The 24088-nt window shown below is 36.0% G+C and overlaps 3 protein-coding genes across 3 annotated transcripts in view; 1 reads left to right on the forward strand and 2 right to left on the reverse strand.

Annotated features, from left to right (window-relative positions):
- The first annotated feature begins 325 nt into the window (after positions 1-325).
- Positions 326-8488, forward strand: sbspon (somatomedin B and thrombospondin type 1 domain containing). The gene is made up of 5 exons (XM_082184909.1): positions 326-896; positions 4506-4700; positions 6194-6269; positions 6630-6806; positions 8352-8488. Exons 1-5 carry the CDS (start codon positions 578-580, stop codon positions 8467-8469), a joined length of 885 nt encoding a protein of 294 aa, XP_082041035.1. The 5' UTR covers positions 326-577; the 3' UTR covers positions 8470-8488.
- Positions 8489-8578: 90 nt separating this feature from the next.
- terf1 (telomeric repeat binding factor (NIMA-interacting) 1) lies at positions 8579-15310 on the reverse strand. The gene is made up of 10 exons (XM_082184906.1): positions 15092-15310; positions 14873-14971; positions 14153-14277; positions 12770-12856; positions 12537-12686; positions 12064-12173; positions 11743-11781; positions 10819-10916; positions 9413-9483; positions 8579-9106 (listed from the first exon to the last, which is right to left on the reverse strand). Exons 1-10 carry the CDS (start codon positions 15264-15266, stop codon positions 8945-8947), a joined length of 1116 nt encoding a protein of 371 aa, XP_082041032.1. The 5' UTR covers positions 15267-15310; the 3' UTR covers positions 8579-8944.
- Positions 15311-17597: 2287 nt separating this feature from the next.
- Positions 17598-24088, reverse strand: part of kcnb2b (potassium voltage-gated channel subfamily B member 2b) — a 104707-nt gene continuing 98216 nt past the window's right edge. Inside the window, exon 3 of the mRNA XM_082184870.1 lies at positions 17598-23617. Coding sequence (XP_082040996.1) covers positions 21677-23617 — 1941 coding nt within the window. The 3' untranslated portion in view covers positions 17598-21676. The remainder of the gene's footprint in view (positions 23618-24088) is intronic.

Consider the following 24088-nt stretch of genomic DNA (forward strand, 5'->3'; position numbering starts at 1 on the left):
ATCGAGGGTCTCTTTGGGAGTTTGCATAGCAGAGGTGTATGCGCTCATGTACTGTCTGCTTGTGGGCTGGAAAAGAAGCATGGTGATGTGACAGCAACAGGGCCGTGTGCTGCCCCAGGCTCTGTAGACTGGAGCCAGGCCAAATCTTCACATTCCTCCCTCTGTTTCCCTGCTGTACAAGCTTCGGCTGCCCGGTGGAAATGACCTGGGCACTGATCTGAGATCAGTTTGATGTGGTATGCACAGCGGCCAAAAGAGCAGTACAGAGAGAGAGAGAGAGAGAGAGAGAGAGAGAGAGAAAGCTCTCACACACCCTCCACTCAAACAACATTTCTATCGTGTAACATCTATCGTCCACTTTTGTGTGCTGAAACGAGGGCAGAGACAGATTTTACAGACAAATCAGGGGAGGACATTTAGTTCCACAGAATAGCTCTTTTCTTTTAGCCCGAGCTCTCTGGAAACGTGTTTTTATCTGGGCAAACAGAAGAGCTGTGTGGCCACAGGAATTCCAGGTCACAAGGATTCCTTCGGCAAGGATGACTTCACCTGTGACAGATTCATTTCCTCGCCAGGAATGAGACCTGTTGCATTGACTTTGAGAGGAACTGAAGACGGTAACAGGAACTTTTGCCTTTTTATACCATTGACGGAATTCTTTTTGGACATTATGGGGTTGTTGTCAATGGATCAGAGTTCCCTACTGGTGGTGGCCGCTCTTTTTGGGATGCACCACTTTGCTGAAGGGGGATGCTCGGGAAGGTGCTGTCAAGGCACAGATTTCACCTGTTTCACTACAGACTGGAGGATGGACCGTGTCTATGGGATGTGCTATTGTGATGAGAGGTGTGTAAAGACTAAAGACTGTTGCTTTGACTACCCAACTGAGTGCCCAGGTAAGTGGTACAGTCATATTTGGGCAGTTGACAAACTGATTACTGAACATGGTAAATAATATATTTTAAATATAGATTTAAAAAACAAAATAAGTAAAAATAATAAAATGGTGAACCTGATTTCATCAAGTACAACATGTTCGTGGATCAACATTCCAATCATCCAATCAGATTTGAGGGACAAGTTTACAGTTTATGTCAATTTAAGGCTTACAACCAACCAAGCTTCTACATCAGTGTTATTCACATATCATTTCCCTCTGATTTTAGGTATAATTTATGGGTAGGGTTAGGTTTAGGGGTAGAGATAGGGTTAGGACAAATTTTTTGGACAGGAATGTCTTACTTGACAAAATCACAGTGACCATAATAAAATACCCAGACTGCAACATAGTGTCGGCCCATATCCGGCCCACATCTGGGATTCCACACGTACCAGATGTGGGCCGGATCTGGGCCGACACTATGTTGCTCTCTGGGGTTACGTCTACATTAATCTGGATACATGTGAAAACAGCGTTTTCGGCTCACAAAAGATCACTGAGATGATACATATGGAAAAATAAATAATGAAGTTATCGTGCAATACTTCTGACAGGATAATTTTATTTAGCAAAATATCTCACCCTTCACTGATGCGGTCCAGGGTGCACGCAGTCACCATATGTTTAGTCGAAAACGAAACTGCTCTCATGTATTGCCGCAGCAAATTTGAGAAAATTCTGTTAAATTTGCAGGACTGTGATATGAAGAGTGTGCAATTTTTAGCAACAGTGTGAAAGTGAATAGCACATAACAGGCACAATACTGGTATAAACATGAATATCTATTGGTAACGATATGCCTTGTTGCGAATCATATATTCAAGGCATATATGAATAGGCGTCACATGACTAAATTTACACAATCATTTTTAAATACCACCGGTTTCACAGTCCACACTACAACGTGAAAACGGCGTTTTCAAATTTATCCACTTTGGAGTGCGTTTTCAAAAAGCTTCGTTTTCATTAATAAAAACGCCGTCTCAGTGTGGACGGAAAGACAAAACAGAGAGAAAAAGATGCGTTTAGAAAACGTAGGCTATTAGGCTATGTTTACACGTGGCCGGCTATTTTCATAAATGGACATTTCACCCTCTCCGTTTTCAAAAATAACACCGTGCACACCTGTCAGTTTTCAAAAAAGTGTTTGTTTACACGAACCCGTGTATGTATGCCGTCAAGAGCATGCCAAACCTGTAGGTGGCAGTGTAACGAGAAGCTCAAGCCCACGTTAGCCAATCAGAATCCCGAAAATAGCAACAACAACAACAACGAATCACTTCCTCTTTCTAGTCGCACTTTTGACGCATGTGCAAGTTCTGTCGCATACTGTGACGTCGGCTGCCTAACTCAGTTTTTCTCAGTTTACATGCAAACGTGCAAACGAAGTTTTCCATAACGAGTTTTTAGAAAGAATCGTTTTCAGAGGCAAATTCTCTGTTTGCGTGTAAACGAAGGGCACAAACGAAGGGAAGTGTCTCAATTTTTCAAAATAACCATGTACGTGTAAACATAGTGTGGACATGGCCTGGATACTGATGAATAAATCTTATATTTTAGGATAATTACCAGCTTATTATCAGTATTCATAATCTTTAATCAAAATAGCGTCCCCTCTCTCTTGAAACAACATCTCTTCTCTGATGTTGTGTTTATTGGCGTGAGGGCGGAACATGTCACACACATGACATCACAGAAATAGCAAATCTAAACGATCCAATCAATTCCTGATGGACAAAATCAAGTTCCGGTCTACATTTTTTATTTTTTGAAAAGGTGTTTCAATCCAATTTACATCACAATAAGGAAGTAAAGACAATCACAACTTTCATTCTGACTTTAACATGGGTAAATAAAGGCAATAACTAACCATGATAGACTAACAAAGAGGGCAATGGCTGCATCTGGAATCACATACTTCTCTACTATATAGCAAGCGAAAAACAGTATGTAACAAATGAAGTATGTCCGAATTCACAGTACTCATTTTAAGAGTAGGCAAAACATACCCGGATGACCTACTACTTTCAGCAAGATTCTGAAGTGTACATACAATAGACATTTTACTATCCCATGAAGCCACGGGAGAGGATTTGTGAATGGAAGTGAAGCGACACAATTGATGCTGGTAGGTCACATGATAATGATAGCATTGTGAATGTAGTAGTCCGGATTACATTCAATATAGAACATACTTTTTTTAGCTGTCAGGAAGTAATTACTCATTTAAAATAAGTAAGAGAGTATGCGATTTTAGATGCAGCCTCCATATAAAAATGGATAAACAAGAAAGGAACTAAACAAGACAAAGGTAATACTAATCAGTAACCATGGAAACTAATAGACAAAGGAACTAAACACAGGAAACGTGAACGTAAAGGAAAAGAAATGTTACCAAAATAAAATTCTCTGAATTGAAATAAAACACAACATCTGTGCATTATCTCAATTATTACACGGCTACTCATCAAATAAATACGTGGACAGTATAATGTTGACATTATTTTGTTACAACAGTAAGTATTAAGAAATAAGAATATTAAGAAAATCAGAATTAAGTGTTATAAAAAGTTGTGTAACAAATACTGTAAATCCAGTTTGTAGTAAATTACACCAGAGTATAATGTGCAATGTGTAAAGGGATAAATTATTCACACAAAACTTCCAGCTTTTGCAGGGCAGGAACAATTTATATTTTAGGAGAGTATTTTTTCCTTTTATACAAGAGCATTTAGCATCAAAAGCATTTATTGCAATGGATGAGCTGTCACTAAAACACTAAGAAATTGGAGAAAAACAGAAGAATTCAGCTCTGTCTTGTATCCGTCAGGGCAGTGTCTGTTTTCAGACTGAACTGATGAATCTACACCGACTCATTGTTAGTGTAGTGCCATTCGAAAAACTGCATGTTGGCCTGAGCCATTTTCTTTTGTTGCCCTGTCACAGCATAACATATGCATGTGATTACATTAATATTATATACCAACAGCCCCCATTGTCCACAACAATATTCGAAGGCCCCATGAATTTTCTAGTAATTTGTTATTTACTAAATATGGATTTCCCCCCCGCAATTTCTACCCAAGAATGTATTTCAGATTTTGTAAAAACTAGAAAAATGTATTGACTATTCATAAAATTTATAAAACTGAGTTATGAGATTGTATTTGTTTACATGACTTTTCCAAGTCTAGGAATCACACATTTAAAATGAGGCTATAAATTCAGATTTAAAAAAAAGTCTATATTTTTAGACAGGTTCTTTATTGGTATTGATGGTTCCATGAAGAACCTTTAACATTCATGGAACAAAAGGTTCTTTATAGTGTAAAAAAAGGTTCACTAGATTATTAAAATGTTCTTCACACTATAAGAAAACTATGGTTCTTGAGAGGTTCTTTGGGGAATCCAAAATGGTTCCTCTATGTAATTGTGAAGCTCCCTTTTCGCAAACATTTACTTTTAAGAGTGTAGGGCCCCCTAGTTGGCCCTAGCCACCTGGTTGAGAACCAGTGATATATCCTGTAGATTTGAGCAACTTCTCACCCATGGGTTGGTTTTTAAGCCCAGCCATGTGTAGTGAGTGAGTGGAGTCACTGGAGCGGGTGCGCACAGCCCTGCCAGCCCTCATTCCGGGTCCGGAGACGCAGCGTTTTGAGACTGCCCCAAAACAGCGGACAGGCCTGTCCAAGGCTGGAGGAACAGGCCGGATGCATGGAGTATCAGGATCGCCAGGGCCAGTTTTGCTTTCAGACGCAAGGTATAAATCTGAGTCAACATGACTTATACATCTTTTCGATCAAAATGCACAGTGACTTCCATAGTGTAATCATTATAAAGTTGAGTTTTCCATGGACAATACATTTGGAATTGTTTTTTAAAGAGCTCTTGCGAAACTGACAACCCTCGTAAAAAAAACAAGTACAATTCAGCATACTTTTAAAAAGAGAAATTATTACAGAAATAATACACTTTAAAGGAATATACTTAAGTGTGAATGTTTTCAGACACTTAATTGCATGAATGTTTACAATTAAATGAAAATATATAGGCCTATTTGTTAAAATTTATATTAAATGAAATTAGTTGAAATTAAGAGTGCTTTTCTTAAGTAATTACATAACTACTTCCATTGTCTTTATGGTTAAAGTGATGCACCGAAAAGCATTTTTGATAAACAATGGCCTGGTTTCACAGGCAGGGCTTAGATTAAGCCAGGAGGACTTAAATTAGGACATTTAAGTAGCTTTTTTAAAAGTGCCTTAGAAAAAAACCTTGAAGTGCATCGAGACATTTTAAGATGTGTCAGTGCAAGTTGCTTTCAGTTAAGACAGCTCAAACATGCATTTGAGTCAGGCCTGATCCCAAAAGAAAAGGCCTAGTCTGTGAAACAATTTGAAACCTGCTTGTCATGTATATAAATACTTGTAATTACACATAAACATTTGTAATGATGATGCTGCAATTTAGTTCTTTACTTAATCCCCATAGATAAGTCTATCATAGACTTAAGATAGTCCCAGACTAAAATACTTGTTTGAGCTGTTTTAACTGAAAGCAACTTGCACTGACACATCTTTAAATATATCAGTGCCATTGTTTTGTCTCAAGATGCACATCAGTAATGTTTTTTTTTCTAAAGCTACTTAAATGCCCTAATTGAATTTAGGCCTAATCTTTTCTTAATCTGAGCTCTATCTGTGAAACCGGGCCAACATGTAATATCAAATAACATTGTACAGTTACAAATGATCAAGAATAGGCCTACTTACGTGTTAGTCACTAGATCATAATAAGTGTAAACTTAACAATCCTGACGAAAGATTATTAAAACATAATGATTTAACATGTACTTTAGAGTAGCATTTTTATTTTGACATCATCCCAAAGTGCACTATATATATATATATATAAAGTATGTTAGGAATATTAAGAAGTAAGTTAGTAATGAAAGGTATTCTCTTTAAATACACTAAAAGTGGCCTTTTATGCCATATTATCTGCAATTACAGTACTTTTTCAAGATTTGAAGTACTCTACAAATGTACATTCAAAACAATTCAGCATCCTTCTTTTTCACAAGGGAGTATTGCTTTTAAAATGCCTTCTTGCTTATATCGGTAGCTTTTTGTTAAAGAACCCATGAACACTTCAGTCAGAAATCAAGGGACTTCTCAACTTGATGGTCCAAAGTTGATCACTTAGCTGTTTATGGGTTGAAACTAAACACTGGCTGTGTTGGATTAATTCCAGGAGCAGCATTTATTACCACAATGGAGTACAGCAAAGGCAGAACACATGATTTGTATGGGGCCCAAATGGATGCTGGGTATGTATCACCGTCGATTTAACAAACACAAAGAGACTGTTGATGATGAGAATTTGTGAGGAGAAGCCTGTTTACTCACTTCAACAAATAGTTCATTACTTAAAGTCACAAAAACAGACAAGTAATAAACTAATAACATTAGCAATACACAGTATTAACAACGAATGCCTTAATTAGTTCTTCATTTAGCTGTTAGCATTTAGCTTTCATTGAAAGCGGCTTTGTCTTGAAACGCCATGTAAAACTTTGTATGTGAACTGAAACAATGTTAAATCTCACAATGTGACTGTTTCTTATAACTTTCTTACAATAAACACAATGAAAGATTTTAAAGTCATGTAATCATGATGTGCGCCACAGTTTCTGTATGGAGTTCAAGATGGAGTCTCTGACGCCGCATTGCACGGTGGAGAACAGACCCAATACACGCTGGATGCAGTATTTGAGGGAGGGCTACACTGTTTGTGTGGCTTGCCAACCTCCAGCTATGAGTAACCACAGTCGGGGCTGTCAAGGAGACGGTAACCTAGCCGAGAGGTAGTGTACCCATAGTGCCACAGTGTTGTTAAACTAGAGGACCTGTTTCTGATGCAGCAACAACAGCAGCACATTCTGTTACAAGTTCATTGTGAGGTCAGAGTACCGGTATGTCTTCATGCTGAAACAACAAGATATTTAGGTTTCACAAAAGGCTCTTACAGACTTTTGAAAAATAAGTTTCTTGGGGTGATAAATCATAAAACAAGCTGGAAATCTCACATAAAAGATGCACACAGTAAACTTTCAAGAATCATTTCAGTACTGAATAAAGCAAAGCATGTTCTGGACCACATATCACTCCACATTTTTTATTGCGTACTGATGTTAACATTTTTAAATTACTGTGCGGAGGTTTGGGGCAATACTTATAAAATGCATCACTATCAATTTAGCAAAAAAGAGCCATAAGAATAATTTATAATACTGGTTATAGAGATCACACAAATTCATAAAAATAATAATAATAAAAAAAAATCTAAGATATTTTCAAAGAGCACAAATAATGTATAAAGCACAAAAACACCCTATACTCCCTGGCAATATTAAAAAACACATTTTTTTTTTTTAATAGAGAAGGGAAATATAATTTTAGGGGGTCGTGCAACTTAAAACATATTTGTGTCCGCAAAACATTCAAATGTTTTTGTATTTCTATATGTGGAGTGAAGCTGTGGAACGAATCAAGTTCAGTGCTCAAGCAATGTCCAAGCATGACCCAGTTCAGAAATATGGGTTTCACAAGGTCCAGGGAGGGAAACAGGGCTTTGATCAAGTGTTCTCACAGATGATTTTTTTTTTACACTATTTATTATATATGGTGGATTTATACATGTAAATATGCATGTTTTCTTTGGATTTTTATTTTATTTTGGTGAAAATTATAAATATATGTAGTAAATGTATTAAGATAGGATTAAAATGATTTAACCATGAAGCCACTCTGATGATTATTAACGAGTAGTGAAGGGGTAGAATTAAATAAGCTTATACTTCTTCCCACTCCTTTTTAAACATGTATAAGTGTATATTGTTTTGCTTTGGTCTATTAGCTTTTATTGTATTACTTTTAAATGTTAAAAAATTAAAGCCATTTATTAATTTATACCTCCTAGAGGACTAAGAACTATACAGGTTCATGATTAGTGAGAGTAAAGCACAATACATAATTACTTCTAAAGATCATGCAGTAACTTACTTGTAATTAAGTGTTACTACAGCCTTCTAAAGGAATGACTGGTCTTTGGATCAGTTTTCTAAAGTAAAGATCAAGGTAATTCACTAGAAATGACCAAATCCACCAGAAGCAATTACTATACAAAACCTTACAATGACTAAAAGTTATCATGCTTTTCACTTTAGGATGCGGTTGCAAATAATGAGTAATTCTGAAGGATTACTTGAGTCATTACTAGTGGGTTACCATGATCTTCACTTTAGAATTCATTATACATTAATGTTGTATTATTCATTTGCTCCTGTGTAGTTACTCATTCATGACGGAACAGTATTGTAAAGTGTTACCGACTCTTCTTATCTTGGCAGGGATGAGCTTCTACACTGGCAGGCGGTGGGAAGTCCTCGCTGTAGAGGAACATGGAGGAAAGTACAGAAACGACAGCACTGCTCCTGCCCTCAAGTGCACAGCTTCATTTTCATTTAAACAGTCTATAAATAAGAATACTTCTTCAAAGTCCTTGTTAAAATCCACAAATAAGCAATATGTTCTATTATACATATTAACAACAACAAAAAAACATCACACATTTACAAACATTAAAAGCTCTTTAGTATTTTTTTGTACAGTATTGTTTCAAACAATTTTTTTTTCTTTTCTGTAAAAATAAATCCAGGAACAGAATTAAAGGCAAAACGAAGCTTTCATTTGTCTCACTTGCAACCTCTACTGGACAAATTTTGGCCTTACAGTAGAAGCAAACAGCAACAGAACACTTTGAACGTTATTATACTATTCATCACCAACACTGTTCTGCCAAACAGTACTTTTGAACTTTTAACTAACCAAAAAAAAAAAGATGCATTGCTGAATTTGAAATCAGCACAGCTTAAATAATAAAAACTTTAAGTCTAAAGTTCATTAAAAAAAAACATTAAATAAAAAAAAAAACGGTGGCAGCTCAGAAGTCCTCTCCCTTACTCTTCAGGGTTCTCCATCTGTCCTTAAGATTAACACCGGTGCGGTTGTCAAACTCAAAGTCATTCAGGATCATTCTCCAGTTGCCTTCCCCGTGTTTCTTCACACCTGCTTTCAGCTTCCGATCTTCTATCACAGTCCACTTCTGAAACAAACAAACACTGATGCTGTTTATATGTTCAAATGCTTGTGCTGTACACACACACACGTTTGTAAGACTATCTTTGTTAGGCCATTCATTGGTATAATGCAATCTCTAACCCCTTACCCAAACCATCACAAGTACCTAACCTTAACCTTTTCCCCGCCAGGCTTTTTTTTTTTTTTTTTTTTTGCCAGCCATTTAAAAAAAAAAATTTTTTTCAATGCCCACAGAATAATTTGTTGTATGAACATCTGCAACATGCAATATATTATATAACTGTACACACACACTTTCAGAGTAACTCACCCTCCTGATCTTGCTTGTCACACTAACATCGCTTTGTAACTCCGAAGGGCTACTACTTCTCCTAGAAACCTCTGTGTGGATAAAATAAGAATGTATTAATGTTAGAGATTTATAAATGGAATGAGTAGTTCCAAACCCGCATGATGCTATCTCTACGGAACACAAAAAGAGAAGTTTAAAGAAATGCGCATTTGTACATAATTAAGATGTTTTATGACATTAAAACCAATAAAGACCAGAACATACAATCATCTGTGAAAATGGTGAATATGAACTTCCGCATTGAAAAGATCTACAGTGTGTTCTATGTATTTTTCTCATGAAAAAAATAACAGGTTTAGAACAACATGAGCGAGCAAATTTTGTCAATACTACTTTAAAGGGGTGGTTCGGGATTTTTGACATCGGACCTCATTTTTAAGTCAGCCTGGTTGTTATTCATCAGTGGAGACATTTTTTTTTTCAAAATTATCCAGTCCTTATATTTGGATAGTTAGCCGATGCTAGGCTAGCGTGAGTCAATGGTATATGTTAGCCAGCCATTAAAAACCGTTTTACCCACTCCACAGTGCACCAAACGCAAATCAACTATAACACTAGACTATCGATGTATATGTCCGTTGAGAGAATAATGTTAGAAATCAAACTTACCTTTCATCTCAATGATCCCAAAGGAACTAGTTTCTCAGCAGCTGCGGAATTTTACTTTGCTCCGGTTAGTAATGCGGCAAAAAGTAAACACAGAACAGAAGCGCACTACAGTCGTTACATCCAGCTAACGTTAGCTAGCATTCCTCAGCGATATCAAAGTCGCGGCAGGTAAATACACTTGCGTCATGTGTGTACCGGCTCACTCGGTTGCCTAGGTAATCAATATCACTCCGCTGCTGCTGTAGACAAGGCTTATGATTACAGGGAACAAATTATAACTAATGCAATGTGATGAAAAGGTAAGTTTGATTTCTAACATTATTCTCTCAACGGACATATACATCGATAGTCTAGTGTTATAGTTGATTTGCGTTTGGTGCACTGTGGAGTGGGTAAAACGGTTTTTAATGGCTGGCTAACATATACCATTGACTCGCGCTAGCCTAGCATCGGCTAACTATCCAAATATAAGGACTGGATAATTTTTTTTTTTAAATGTCTCCACTGATGAATAACCAGGCTGACTTAAAAATGAGGTCCGATGTCAAAAATCCCGAACCACCCCTTTAAAGGGTTAGTTCACCCAAAAATGAAATCTCTGTCATTAATTACTCACCCTCATGTCATTCATGCCCTCAATTAATGACAGAAATTTCATTAATAACCCTTTAACAACATACAGAAGTACAAAATTATTCAGTAAAACAATATACATCAAACCAAAAAATAAAAATAAAAATTGGTTGAGAACTTACTGCAAATGGAGGTTCTCTTGCTTGTGGTTCGTGTTTTCTTAGCAGTTTCTGGTTTCCACGGGTCATGAGTTTGTTTGGAAAAAAGTTTCCTTTTGAGTCTGTGACGCATACAGAATTGTCAATTTTATGTTATTAATTTGTTTTCAATTATTAAAGCAATTAGTATATAAAAGCAACAACAAGTTGGAATGAGTGATAAAAAATGTGACATCATATGCCAGCTCCACTTATTGATGATTTGTCATACAAATAATTTTGATTACATTTTTTTTTTCTGTTGTCACTTATATTGTAAGCCTTTTTTTACTTTGAATCATACATAATAATAATAAAATTCATTATAAAAATAGGCCTATATAATTTACTTAAATGATGTGTAATTTCACTTATTTGGATGACAAAACCTGAACATTTTAAATTGACAACCATTGTGGTTCTCTCAAATAAAAGTGATAAGATTGAATAACCTTGATCAGTCGATTAATCAATTGCAACAGTGTTAGTCAGTATGGTGACTCTTAAGGCCCATTCACACCAAGAACGATAACCATATAAATATAACCGTAACAATTACTATATTAGCGTCCACACAAGCGGATGATAACAGTTTATATTAAGGGTGCTGCAGTTTTGTCGTCCGCCGCTTTAAATGCTCCAGCTCTTTAAAGCAGAAAGCATTCTGATTGGCTGTCAATGTTTTTATGGTTCATCAGCTGGAAGGCATTGTTCTGAAAGTGATTCCAACGATATCGTTTCTCTGTTCTGTTTTCGTTATAGTTGTGGTGTGGAATCTGCAATTCTTTTATATTTAGAAAAATGTATATGTTTATCCTTATTATTATCATTATTTGTGTGAACGGGCCTTCAAAATTCATATATTGTAACAACGAATGCCGCTGTTGAAATAACTTTCAAGGCCCTCACCTCATATTTAGCACCAGTTGATCCACCTGTGCCTCATTTCTGTGTGGAAAGACCAGCACCAAATACATAAAGCAATTACTAAACATACATTTTCAGTTGAAATGCACATTAAATAAAAAACAAAAACCCACAAAAGTCTCAACAATTAAAGATTTTACTTTAGAACAAAAAGGTTTGTTTATATATATATATAAATGACCAAAATGAAATATTATTTTAGAAAATGTTATTTCATATTTACACAATAAATAAAATGTTATTTTATTCTAATCATAGACATCTGCAGTTTAAAAATGTTATAGATGAGAAAGATGATTTTACTCTTCTGTTTGAATTGACTCTGAGCTGGATGGTATCCTCTCGCTTCTGTCCTGTTCAGATAAGGTTTTCTCTAATCTCTCATGACGTGCTTCAACCACTTTTGATGCTGCCTAAAACACACACACGATGAAAATTCACATTTCTTGTAATGAGCAGCAAAATACACAGTCAATAAAATCACAGTCAAAGTAACCCATTAGCGGCAACATGACTGCATATTCAATGTGTTGCCTTTACTTTTCTTAGGTGGTTATTGAGGGTGAAGCTAACAGCAATATTTCAATACCCCCATAAAAACACCACAATTCTAAGAGATCATTAGCAAATTTACAGTACGGTAACCACATTGAAACCACAGTCAATGAAGCCCATTAGCACAGGGATTCTCTGTCCCACAGGAGGTAGCACACAAATCAGTCAGTTTGTCGTAAAGTGGATAGTTTTTTGTACGTAAAACAAAAAGGGCCTCATACTTCGAGTAAGAAAACGGAGGACCTTTCCAGGTTGACCGCGTCAAGGAACATGTCAATGTTCTCCAAAAGCTGGTTGAAAGTGAGGTTCATCAGAAGCGGATCATATGCATCTTTCTTACTCACAATGGCGGTAAGCTTTCCTTGTAGTTTCTAACACACACACACACAAAAAATGATGTTAATTTGCTGCATTGTAAGAAAAGCATGTTAAACTGTAACAGGTAAATGCACACCTCAGGTATTTCAGTCTCTTTTTCCAGCCACTGCAGGGTTTCCTTTGCCAACTTTGAATTTCCTTTCTTCACACACACAGCGACAGACTTGGACACAAAGAAAATACGGTTACATTTTTATTACTTCAAGGCACTATGAATATGTTTTTTCGTATTCGTCATGCGGTGGCTCTGAATTGACAAAACACCATTCAAAATGCTTGTTAAGGACGCGAAAAACACAGAAAATCGAACCCAATCCGATTTTTTTTATGACAGACGAAAGTTTCGGAAGTGTGATTAGAATAATGTGAGGTCATATTTATTTTTTAACATGCAAAAATTTCATGCTCAGTGTGCAAAGACCTTAAGAGATCACTATGAAAAAATATAATGAAATTAAATGCATTTACAAATCAGGAATATAGCAAAAGTTTGAGAAGGCAGCTAAAAGAAAATATCTGAATATCAATGCAAGTGAATCAAACAAATATGCCTTCGATTTGATATAGTTTAAAGGCGGTTTCAGTTGCTTTCTACCCAGGTATGTTTGAGCAAACACAAGCAAGGTGGAGATATACACATATACACATATACAGATATACACATACACACACAAACAAATCAGATCTTTTTTTCTATTGTCAATGTAATACATATTTTGTTATTTTGATTATATAATCAAGTGTTCTAAAAAATATATACACATTCAATATACATATGCGTCTATTTTCAATGCTATGGCCTTTGCGTAGATATTTATCTCGTAGTTTGAATTGAAATGCTACCACTTTTCAATAAGAGCTAATTTGGAACTAACTAAGGTTAATAAAAGTTTTGTTCATCCTTAATTTCAACATTTGCGTGGGAGAATAGACCAAATACGTCAGGTCGAATATAAAAAAAACAAACAAGGAAATCCCACACACTATAGTTTTTTATTTTTTATTTTTAGTTGTATCTCTTAACATTAATTAATGCACCATGAACAAACATTAATGATCAAGGTTTAAAATGTACAGTACATTTTCATATTTTCATAATAAAGTTCAGCACTATTTTATGGGTTATGTTTGTTTTTATATTCAGTATCCATTTTAAAAACTATTGGTTGATTAATCGGTTATAACCCTAGTTATTGTTAGTGGTAAAATCCACTATCGGTCGACCTATATTATTAATTATAAAGGATTTATCCATGAACATAATTTTTAACATATAAATCCAATCAATTCCTGATGGACAAAATCAAGTCACACCCTACATTTTTCTTGTTCAATAAGTCGTCCCACTCTTTTATATATATATATATATATATATATATATATATATCCCAATAGGGAAGAAAAGATGATCAAAACTTCTGTTTCATGCTGACTTCAACTCTCTCTTAAGCATACGTACCTGAACAATCAGTAGCGTTTTGATCTTAGCGTGTAAATCTTTATCGGACGCTTCCTTTAATGATTCCCAAATTGGCAGCGCTGACATCAAGGGAGTGATTTGAGTAACGCGATCATAATGGACATCTTAAAAACACAACACAACACATGATGGGTAAGTGTGAAAGTTTCAGACCAGCGCACTTGAATCTTTCATGTACTTTTTTATACATTTAGAAAACATAAACGGTCAAATTTACATTTTTAATACATTTTCTATATATATATATATATATATATATATATATATAATAATTTGACACACACATATATATATATATATATACACTTTTTTTTTTTTTTTTTTTATAAATTGGGCCTTTATACATGAAAATATATAGCAGCCTTTAAAAAAAAAAAAAAAAAAGTAGAATGGGGGTTGAACATATTTGGGGATCCGTGGCATCTAAATGATTGAAAAATCCTGTTCTAGAAAAAAAGGATTATAATAAAATCACTCAAATTTCCATGATTTTCTGGGACTGCATTTTGGAGGTACATTACAGTTGTATAATTTCGTGGCATTATTGCAAATGACTGTGAAGCCCAGTATATTTAATTTATGATTATATTATAATCAAATATTCTATACAAGAAATATACTGGGCTTCACAGTCATTTGCAATAATACCACGAAATGATATGATTGCTAATTATATAACGTTAGTTGCATTAACGTTACCCAGATGTTCCCCATCTATCACTCTGGCAAGGAGGCAGCAGATCGTTCTCTGAGAGTGATGACCTGACCTGTGGGAACACTCGAGCTCATCCACCAAAGCTGAGGAAAACACAATACAACATATGACAATGCAATATTAGTGACATTTATAATACAAGTAACGTTAAGCAATGAACGCACCTAGCATTGACTATCGGAATCCAAAAAACATTTTCTTACCTTCAAATATTTTTAAAGCTTTATGAAACTCCGGTCCAGATCTTGCCTTGAAGTGCCGACATAGTGTCGCGAAATAATAGTCGACCATCCATGACTGAACAACACTTTCGACTTCAACTCCATTCGTTTTTTCAGTTGAGCTCGAGATCTCATGAGACGCGCACTCCGTATCCATGTTTATGCAGAAAAATAACAAACGTTCCCGCCAACTGTTGTGCGGGCGGAGTTTATCAGACGCTCCGGCCACAGCGCCCCCAACCGGCGGGGAAGAAACAACAATAGCGACTATTTGATTTGGGTATTGAAAAACAGGGTTCTTTTCTCACAATATCACAACTAAATTAACACTTACGTGAATTTTATAGCACTTTGCTTTGGTCTGACTTTTTCCGTGTTCCCAGGTAGGCATAATATGCACCAACTTCCACCATGAAACAAATCATCATCATTTTGTTAGGAAACTAGCAATAACACCAGTCGTCTAGCAATGTAACGTTATATGATGAATTCTGTGACTGTGATGTGTTGTGGTTACTGGTTTGTACGAATCTAAAATATCATGTTTGATAAAATTACAGAAACTGGTATGATCAACTTTTTATAAGAATTGACCATCATGCAAGTTAACAGTAAATTCCTCACTGATTGGCCAGTTCTTAAGTAGGCTATATAATGGTGTTAATTATATAAATAGGCTACATAATAAATACAATAATGTCTATTATGTTAATTGTCTTATCCTTGTGTAAATAATCATTTAATAATTAATAAAATTATGTTTCCTTAAATGACAACATATTACATTGCTAGAACTCAAAGTGTACTACTACATATATGTACCTGGATACACTGTATGAATTTATATACTGTACATACAAATATATAAATTAAATCAAAATAAGATATTGTTCACCCAAAAATGAATATTCTGTCATCATTTAATCCCCCTCAAGTTGTTCTAAACATGTATGAGTTTCTTTCTTCTGTTGAGCACAAAAGAAGATATTTTGAAGAATGTTGGTAACCAGACAGTTGATGGTAGCCATTGGCTGCAATAGTTGAAAATAATAATAAAATAAACTATGGCAGTCAATGGCTACTGTCAACTGTCTGGTTTTGAACTACATATGGGTGCATAAATGATGGCAGAATTTTCATTTTTGGGTGAACTATCCCTTTAATGCCTAATCAATTTTTAAAATCCTTTAATTAATTGAGTGACAGTGCTGTTGGAAGAAAACATTAACATTAAATGTGCAGTTAAAATGATCTACTAAGTCATTCCCTTCACTCCTAAGTATTTATAAATAATATATTTCACCTTTACTCTCTGAAAGAAAAATCTGTGTAGCAAATAAATCAACACTAGGTGTCAGACTAGTTCAACCCCATGAACACGTTGCTTGCTAACTTGAACCCTGGCATTAGATGACTAAAGCAGTTCAGCTGTGTGTGGAATTCACTTCTATAACTGCTGTATGCCAGATTCCGTTACATTTTAATAAAAGCCTTAGAATACATTTGCACAAAAGCAAATTGTAATATTGCTTCAAAACTTCTAACTTCTAACATTGCTTCAAAAATGATTTAAGGCCGAAATGATGTTTAGAACATGTAAATTATATTACGACTAAATAATTTTCTATTTAATAAATAGTTACAGTATTTATATATATATATATAAAATATATATATATACACCCCACAGGAAAAGCACCCTTGAGCAAGCAGGGTGGAATATAGGCCGTATTTGATCTTAATATGGCAAGTTTGTCATTCGTGATATTTTCTATTACTTTCTCACCTATTTTCTATTAATTTTGGATTGACAAAGTTATTAAACAAGAAAAACATACCTGCTTTTGTCTCAGGCTGTGAAACCTCACAGGATATTACGTTCGATTACATGTCAGTCATGTAAACATGTTTATTGTCTTTTTTTTCCCTACATCCTACAGAAAATACACCCAAGAGCAAGGAGTGGGCATCTGAGGAGCCGCAGGCACAGTTCTGTTCAAACGTTTGCAGTCGGTAAGAGGTTTTTATCGTATAATTAATACGATATTTTTAAATTACGTTTCTTATGCTCACCAAAGCTGCATTTATTTGATCAAAAATACAGTAATAATTTAATAATATGAATTATTATTAACTGTTTTCTATTTGAATATATTTTAAAATGTAATTTATTCCTGTGATGATGGCAAATCTGAATTCATTACTCCAGTCTTCAGTGTCACATGATCCTTCAGAAATAATTCTAATATGCTGATTTGGTGCTCAAGAAACATTTCTTATTATTATCAATGTTGAAAACATTTGTGTTGTTTAATATTTTTTTGGAAACTGATAATAATTTTTCACGCATACCAACGATTTGAAAGTCTTCCTGTTTTACATGTTAAGTTATGTGTTTTTGTGTGCAATTTTATGCATATATTTGCAGTTTTTTCTGTACTATGAAGAGGAAAAGGCTTGAATAAAGACAGGAGATGGAAGGTGCAGAACACAAGTGAGTTATTTACACATTTATTTGATATCCTGCATATGCTAGTAGACTTAACATAGACAATGCGGTTTATTTTACAGAAATGTTGACATACATGTACCATGACAAAGTGTTCTGTGATCACATAATTGTACAGACTACTACATGCATTCAAAGATGCTGATATGTGCAGAAACAGTCTGCAGTGTAAAGGTGTCTACGGACATTGAGATACAAGATAACACTTAAACAAACAAAAACAGAAAAGAGGCAGTGAGAGGAAGAAATACAGTACAATGTAGCAATTATGCATGGGAGAACAGGCTATGACACATGGATGACACATTCATATTTAACCTCGCTTTCAAACAAACAAACAAAAAATAAAACAAAACACACGCTTGCCAAGACAGTATATCACACATGATCATGTAATGAGAAACATGCTTGTTCACAGTCCATCAGCTGTTAGAGTTCATTTTACCCTTTACACATGAGCAAAGTCACACAGACACAAATCCCTTTGCATCTACTGCTCCCATAAAGGCTCATGGGAGATGCTTCTATAGTCATATGATGACATGCTACAGGTAAAAAAGCAGGTGATTGCCTGGTGTTTGAGTTATGAAGAAACAAAAGTTTAACAGTACCGACTTTGAGCCCCACTCATTTGCCTTGATTCAACAGGGGCTAAATGGTGTGAAACTTTTATTTGTGCAATATTTGAATCTGAACTGTAATCATGAAATGCTGCAATACACATGAGAGTCTGATTGGGGGTCCCCAATCAGACAGATAAAAACAGTATATTGGGATACCAATTAACAAGATATGATATGTTCAAATGATCAAGGCTCTGAAATTGAATTTCTGAGCATATGCAAGCACTTATATGATATGGGACAGCATTTAATCTTGCTTGTGTTTATGATATCCGATATCTTTAAAGGGATAGTTCATCCAAAAAAGAAAAGAAAAAGGAAAGTGTCATAATTTACTCACCCTCATGTTTTCTCTCTCTCTGTGGAACACAAAAGAAGATATTTTGAAGAATGTTTCAACTGTTTTTGTCTATATAATGAAAGTCATTGGGGTCCAAAACAACACTGAACCCAATTGACTTTCATTGTAAGGACAAAATATCTTCTAAGTTCCCGCAGAAGAAATGAAGTAATACACGTTTGGAAAGGTGAATAAATGACAGAATTTTCTTTTTTGTTGTTGAACTATTCCTTTTAAACAGTTGTTGATGTGTATATACGGTACTGAGGAAATTGTAGAAGATTTAACATGCTGAAAAAAATATCTTGCTCTGAAAACAAATTCCATTCATTTATCATAACAGAGGTGCCTACTGCCTACAGGCAGTGCTAGCCAGGCACAAAACTGGTAACAAAACTTCATTCATCGTACCCTCGATAATTATCTCCATATAATATTTGGACACTTGTGTGAATGTCATTGCATTTGATACAAAATATCACACCAAGTAGCATTTGCATGATGCTCTTCTCAACTTCTCTTGATTTTTCAAAGTGATTGAGTCATTTTTTAGTACATTTTCCTTCTAGTATACTGTACGTCAACATTTGACAACCAGAAAGTGTCCCAATTTTGAAACCTAACACGTCTTTATGTAAAACGTTTTGCTTTAAAAGTGTGCTTGTGCTATATATCTTTAAAATAAATGCCACTTCATTTGATATTTTGTTAAAAATATCATACATTTTGTCCAAATCTTTTTGGGGGCCATTGTATATGAGGCATATAAAGCACAGCAGGGAAGCTGACCGTCCTATGGGAATGCATGAGATGGGCCATTATTCAACAGTCTGTCAAAACCAAAACAGGCATGTGATGACATTCTTTTTAAAAAACAAAGACAACAAAAGAAACAAGACGATGCTTTCTTTAAATGAGGAAAACGTAGACATCCACCATATTAGAAGATTAGTGTCGTAGAAAACCTGAGAACTTAATATTACGCATATCTATTACTTAAAGACCTGATTTTTTTCCCCCTATAAAAAGTATAATTTTCTGTACAGTGCTATATGAACAAAGCCAACTTATTTGTAGCCTTCTCATAAATGTTTATGAACAGGCACGTGTCATTTAAACCACCATATGGCAGGAAATTGTGGTCGTGCAGAATTTTGGTTTAGAAAAAATAGAACCACTGTCAGCATTAATTAATAAAACATAAAATACTTTTCATATGAGCCTATTAAATAATTTCACAAGATTGTTTTTCATATTTCAAATGAACCTGTTTGTAGACATTTATAAAAGACCCTCCTGGTCGATTTTGTCAAGAGAATCTTGTTTGAAGAGTATAACCGGAGTGATTCTGACAGCCACGCAGTGTTTTTGTAAAACGTCAAATCTTTTTTGAGTGGTAACACTGATATTTTAAATATTAAAGATATATCATCTGAAAAATACAATTGAAGTCTCTGCCTGTACACTTACAAATCCATTAGACTGTAAATAAAGTGCCACAATTCTTGGCCTGCATAGATTGCAGTATGCTGTATTGCACTTTCCACTATAGGGTAACCGCGAGAGCCAGCTGAAGTCTTGAGTTCCTCCTCCTTGTCTTTTCACACGGCCCATTCAGATTTCTCCAAACACAATGTACATTTTGAACAATCAGCCAACCGCCATGCCAAAGCAAGTAATATACATATACTTCCAGCAATCTTGAAGTAAAGGCAACATAAAATGAATATTTTCTCAGGTGACGGGAATAAAAATAAATTAAAAAAAAACTCGGCCAGATGATAATACATAACTCAAAGGAGAAATAAATATTCTTAAATACTCAGTTAAACTGGACAAATGTGAGTTTCTGTTAAGAAATGACTCAAAGGCTAGGCATCTGAATGATACAGATGTGGTGAAATATGAATAATAATGAAACGACTCGTCTGAAAAATTAACAGTAGTGCCATTTACACTTCTGTACTCTTAAAGAATAACTTGGATGTCTGTGTAAATCAAAACATAGTTTGGGTTTTGGTCCTTTTGATAAACCAAGAGGATTGAGGTTTTTAGTTTTAAAAGGGAAATGTGTGAACAATATTTGTAGGTTTTAATGACCAGAATGACCAGAGGTTTTAATGATTTGATCATTGACTAATTGTACTTAAATCAACTATTTGCTGTGCTATGGTATATTTGATTATGTAAAGATAAGTTAAGACATACATACCTGCTGTAACCATGTGTTTGTGCGATGCATGTGTGAACTTAAAAGCAGGTTATTAAGCTTGTTTTTTTTTTTTTTTGAGAAGCTATCGTGATACATAAATGTCAATAAATAATTAGCATTTTCATCTACTGTATATTATCTGATTGCTAGTCTCATTTGGCAACTATAGGTGTATATGCAACTTTAATATCAAGAAGAAAAAAAGGTGGAGCAATCCATCTGGTCATTAAATCAAGATTTTGATGCTGCTAATTTGAGTTCCAAACCAAAAATAATAAAATGAATCAAATAAAATCCCCAAATAAATATGTGATATTATAGACCATTCCTAAATCGTAACACAAAACACATCTGCATTAGGTACACATTGCTTTTCTAAAGAAAGTCATGATATGTTTCAATACGTCGCTACTTTGCAGCTCACTTTTCACAGTCTTTGATGAAAAATTCCCTCTTTAAAACAGAAAAAAGGCTAACAAAAAAACCCTTTTGATATCTACTTTGCCCTCTGTGCATTTTCATTGCTGTAGTCTCTATATTTACCGTGGAGTGCTCTCAGCAAACTAAGCACCGTAAAACAGCTTTGTTAATATGCATGCTCATGTTCTGACTGTCTCTATAAAATGATAAAACAAGTGAAAAGGTAAAATGTACAGGTAGGTCAACGATGTCCTCATTGTTTGGTAAATACATTCTAAACAAGCCTCTAGTTTGCACCCGCATTCTCCAGGTCTCGTCTGCAAGAACTGCAGTCTCGTTTGCGCTATTGACAATAACACAATTACAAGGGACTTTTCATGCCATGCAAAAATATCTTTCAGACCACATCTGCGTGCCTTTTCTCCCCCAGAGCGCTCCATTCTGTCCAAATGTCAGGCCACAGTCACATCCCGGTTTCGCAAGATGGCGAGTGATTTCCATCCCCTGGCATTAGATGGATCTCCGGTGTAAACATGTGGTTCTCCATCTTGTGTTCAGTTTGGTTGGAGTCTGGCTTTTCCTCCTCATTACCACTGACTACACCGACAGTGCAGTTCTGTGCTGCTCGTTTGGGCGAGGAGATGGCTGCAGAAGCCACTTCCATTTGGTTCTGTTCTTCATGGTACTCTTGTTCCTCCAGGTTCCCCAGAAGCAGCGCCGTCTCACCAGGATGGTATCTGCCGGCCAGCATCTTCGGAGAAAGAACCAAGCCTTTTATTGGGATACTACCCAGCGTCTCCGAATCCGAACAGAGAGGAGAGCACTCTCCCTCCGGGGAGTCATCTTCCATAAGACTGTTGTTGACATCCTGTGGAGAAGAAGTGTTAGGCGGTGTCAGAGGAGCATCCTCTGGCGTTTCAATGAAGTTGACTTTGAGGCTCTTTGTCTTCATTGGATTCGTGCCACGAATGGAGCTTCTGATGTTCTCTACTACCTCGTTGAAGTTCTCACCATCTGGTTGCAGGTCAGTGTCTTGGTTGACAGTCCCAGAGTTCTCCACGGGACTTATTTCAGAGGGGGTCAGCTGGCCGAGTTGAATATTCAGCGGTACTTTCGGTTGCCTTTGCTGAATCTGCTCTGCTGTATATGAAGGGGTGGATGCCTTCTCACCCTGTCCAAATTCAGCAGTGCAGCTTGCAAAGCTGTCAACGCTCGATATGCTTCTGACCTCTGTGATGGCTCTTTCCTTGGGTTGCCCCTCATTGGCAGTCGGGACTTCCTTCATCTCCAACTCTACCTCATGTTTTGACACGGCCACAGGTTGTGTGCTGTTGGTTGTGCTGAGATCCGAGAAGGACTGTGTCTTTGTCATCTGGTTATACATTTCCTCCAGTTTCTGAACGTTCAGATGCTGTGGACTAGGCGTTCTGACGAATTCCCGTGACCCGTGTTGGCCGCTGTCGGGAAACTTCTTGTCAAAGGATCTGAGGCTGGTATCCGAGGATGTGCGCTGTGGAATACCCCACCGGCTCGGAGAAAGGTGGTTGTCCATTGGCTGTTTATCGTCATTTTTGTCCACGGCAACGTCCATTAACTCCATGCTTCGTGCAAAGGCATCTTTCAGGTTCATTGAGACGATGCTTCCGTTCCTCTTGGCTCGTTCTAAGGCCTCTCTTCTCTTGATGGCTTTCTCCTGTCGTTTCTGCTCCTTGTAGAACTCGGAGAAGTTATTCACAATAATAGGGATGGGTAAGGCAATGACCAGCACTCCAGCAATGCAGCAAAGTCCACCGACTATTTTGCCAAGCAGAGTCTGTGGGTAAATATCTCCATAGCCCACTGTCGTCATGGTGATTGTAGCCCACCAAAACGAAGCTGGGATGCTGGTAAATTTGGTTGCATCCTCATCCTTCTCTGCAAAGAAGACCAAACTTGAGAATATCATGATTCCCATGGCTAAGAACAATATGAGTAAGCCGAGCTCATTGTAGCTGCGCCTGAGGGTGAATCCAAGAGACTGCAGTCCTGTCGAATGTCTCGCCAACTTCAGAATCCTCAATATTCTCATGATGCGGAATATCTGCACCACCCTCCTCACGTTCTGGAACTGCAGCACACTTTTGTTCGACTCGGTCAGAAAAATAGTGACATAGTAGGGTAATATAGCTAACAAGTCAATGACATTTAGTGGCCCTTTGAAGAATTTCCACTTGTTTGGTGATGACAGGAAGCGCAGGAGATACTCCATTGTAAACCATGCGATACACACGGCTTCAACGTGAGCGAGTTGAGGATTGTCATTGGCTTGGCCAAATTCGTCGATCACTTGGAGTTCGGGCAAGGTGTTCAGGGACAGTGCAACTGTTGAAAGAATGATGAACAGAATGGATATGATGGCCAATATCTGCAAGAGAAAGAAAAAAAGAAGCTTAAGTTATTATGTTTTTTATTTTTATTTTGTTTGACATTCTTGGATCATTATGCAAAAAGTTCAATGAATCTTTAGAGCAAAAGATTTTGTTGAGTTGCTGAAGTTAAAGTTGCAAAAATATGTTTAGTTAAATTGTGTACTCGCTTATGCAACCAACAGAGGCATAAAAGCACAAAGCCATTCTCTCTCTCTCTCTCTCTCTCTCTCTCTCTCTCTAAGGGTTCACTTAATTACAATTTTTAAATAATAACAAATCCATTTTTAGAGGACAATTTAATATTATTTATATTATTTACAATATACTTTTTAATTTTCCACAAAACATTTATTTGTTTTTATTTAAGGATGCATTTGCTCTTCAATTAATGTTGGCACCAATTAAAGTTTAAAAAATAGTAACATGATTTGCCTTGAATTCATCCTTTACATCCTCAAAAGTAATCA

This window comes from Leuciscus leuciscus (genome assembly GCF_965113295.1).
Source record: "Leuciscus leuciscus genome assembly, chromosome: 11".
Lineage (NCBI taxonomy): Eukaryota > Metazoa > Chordata > Actinopteri > Cypriniformes > Leuciscidae > Leuciscus > Leuciscus leuciscus.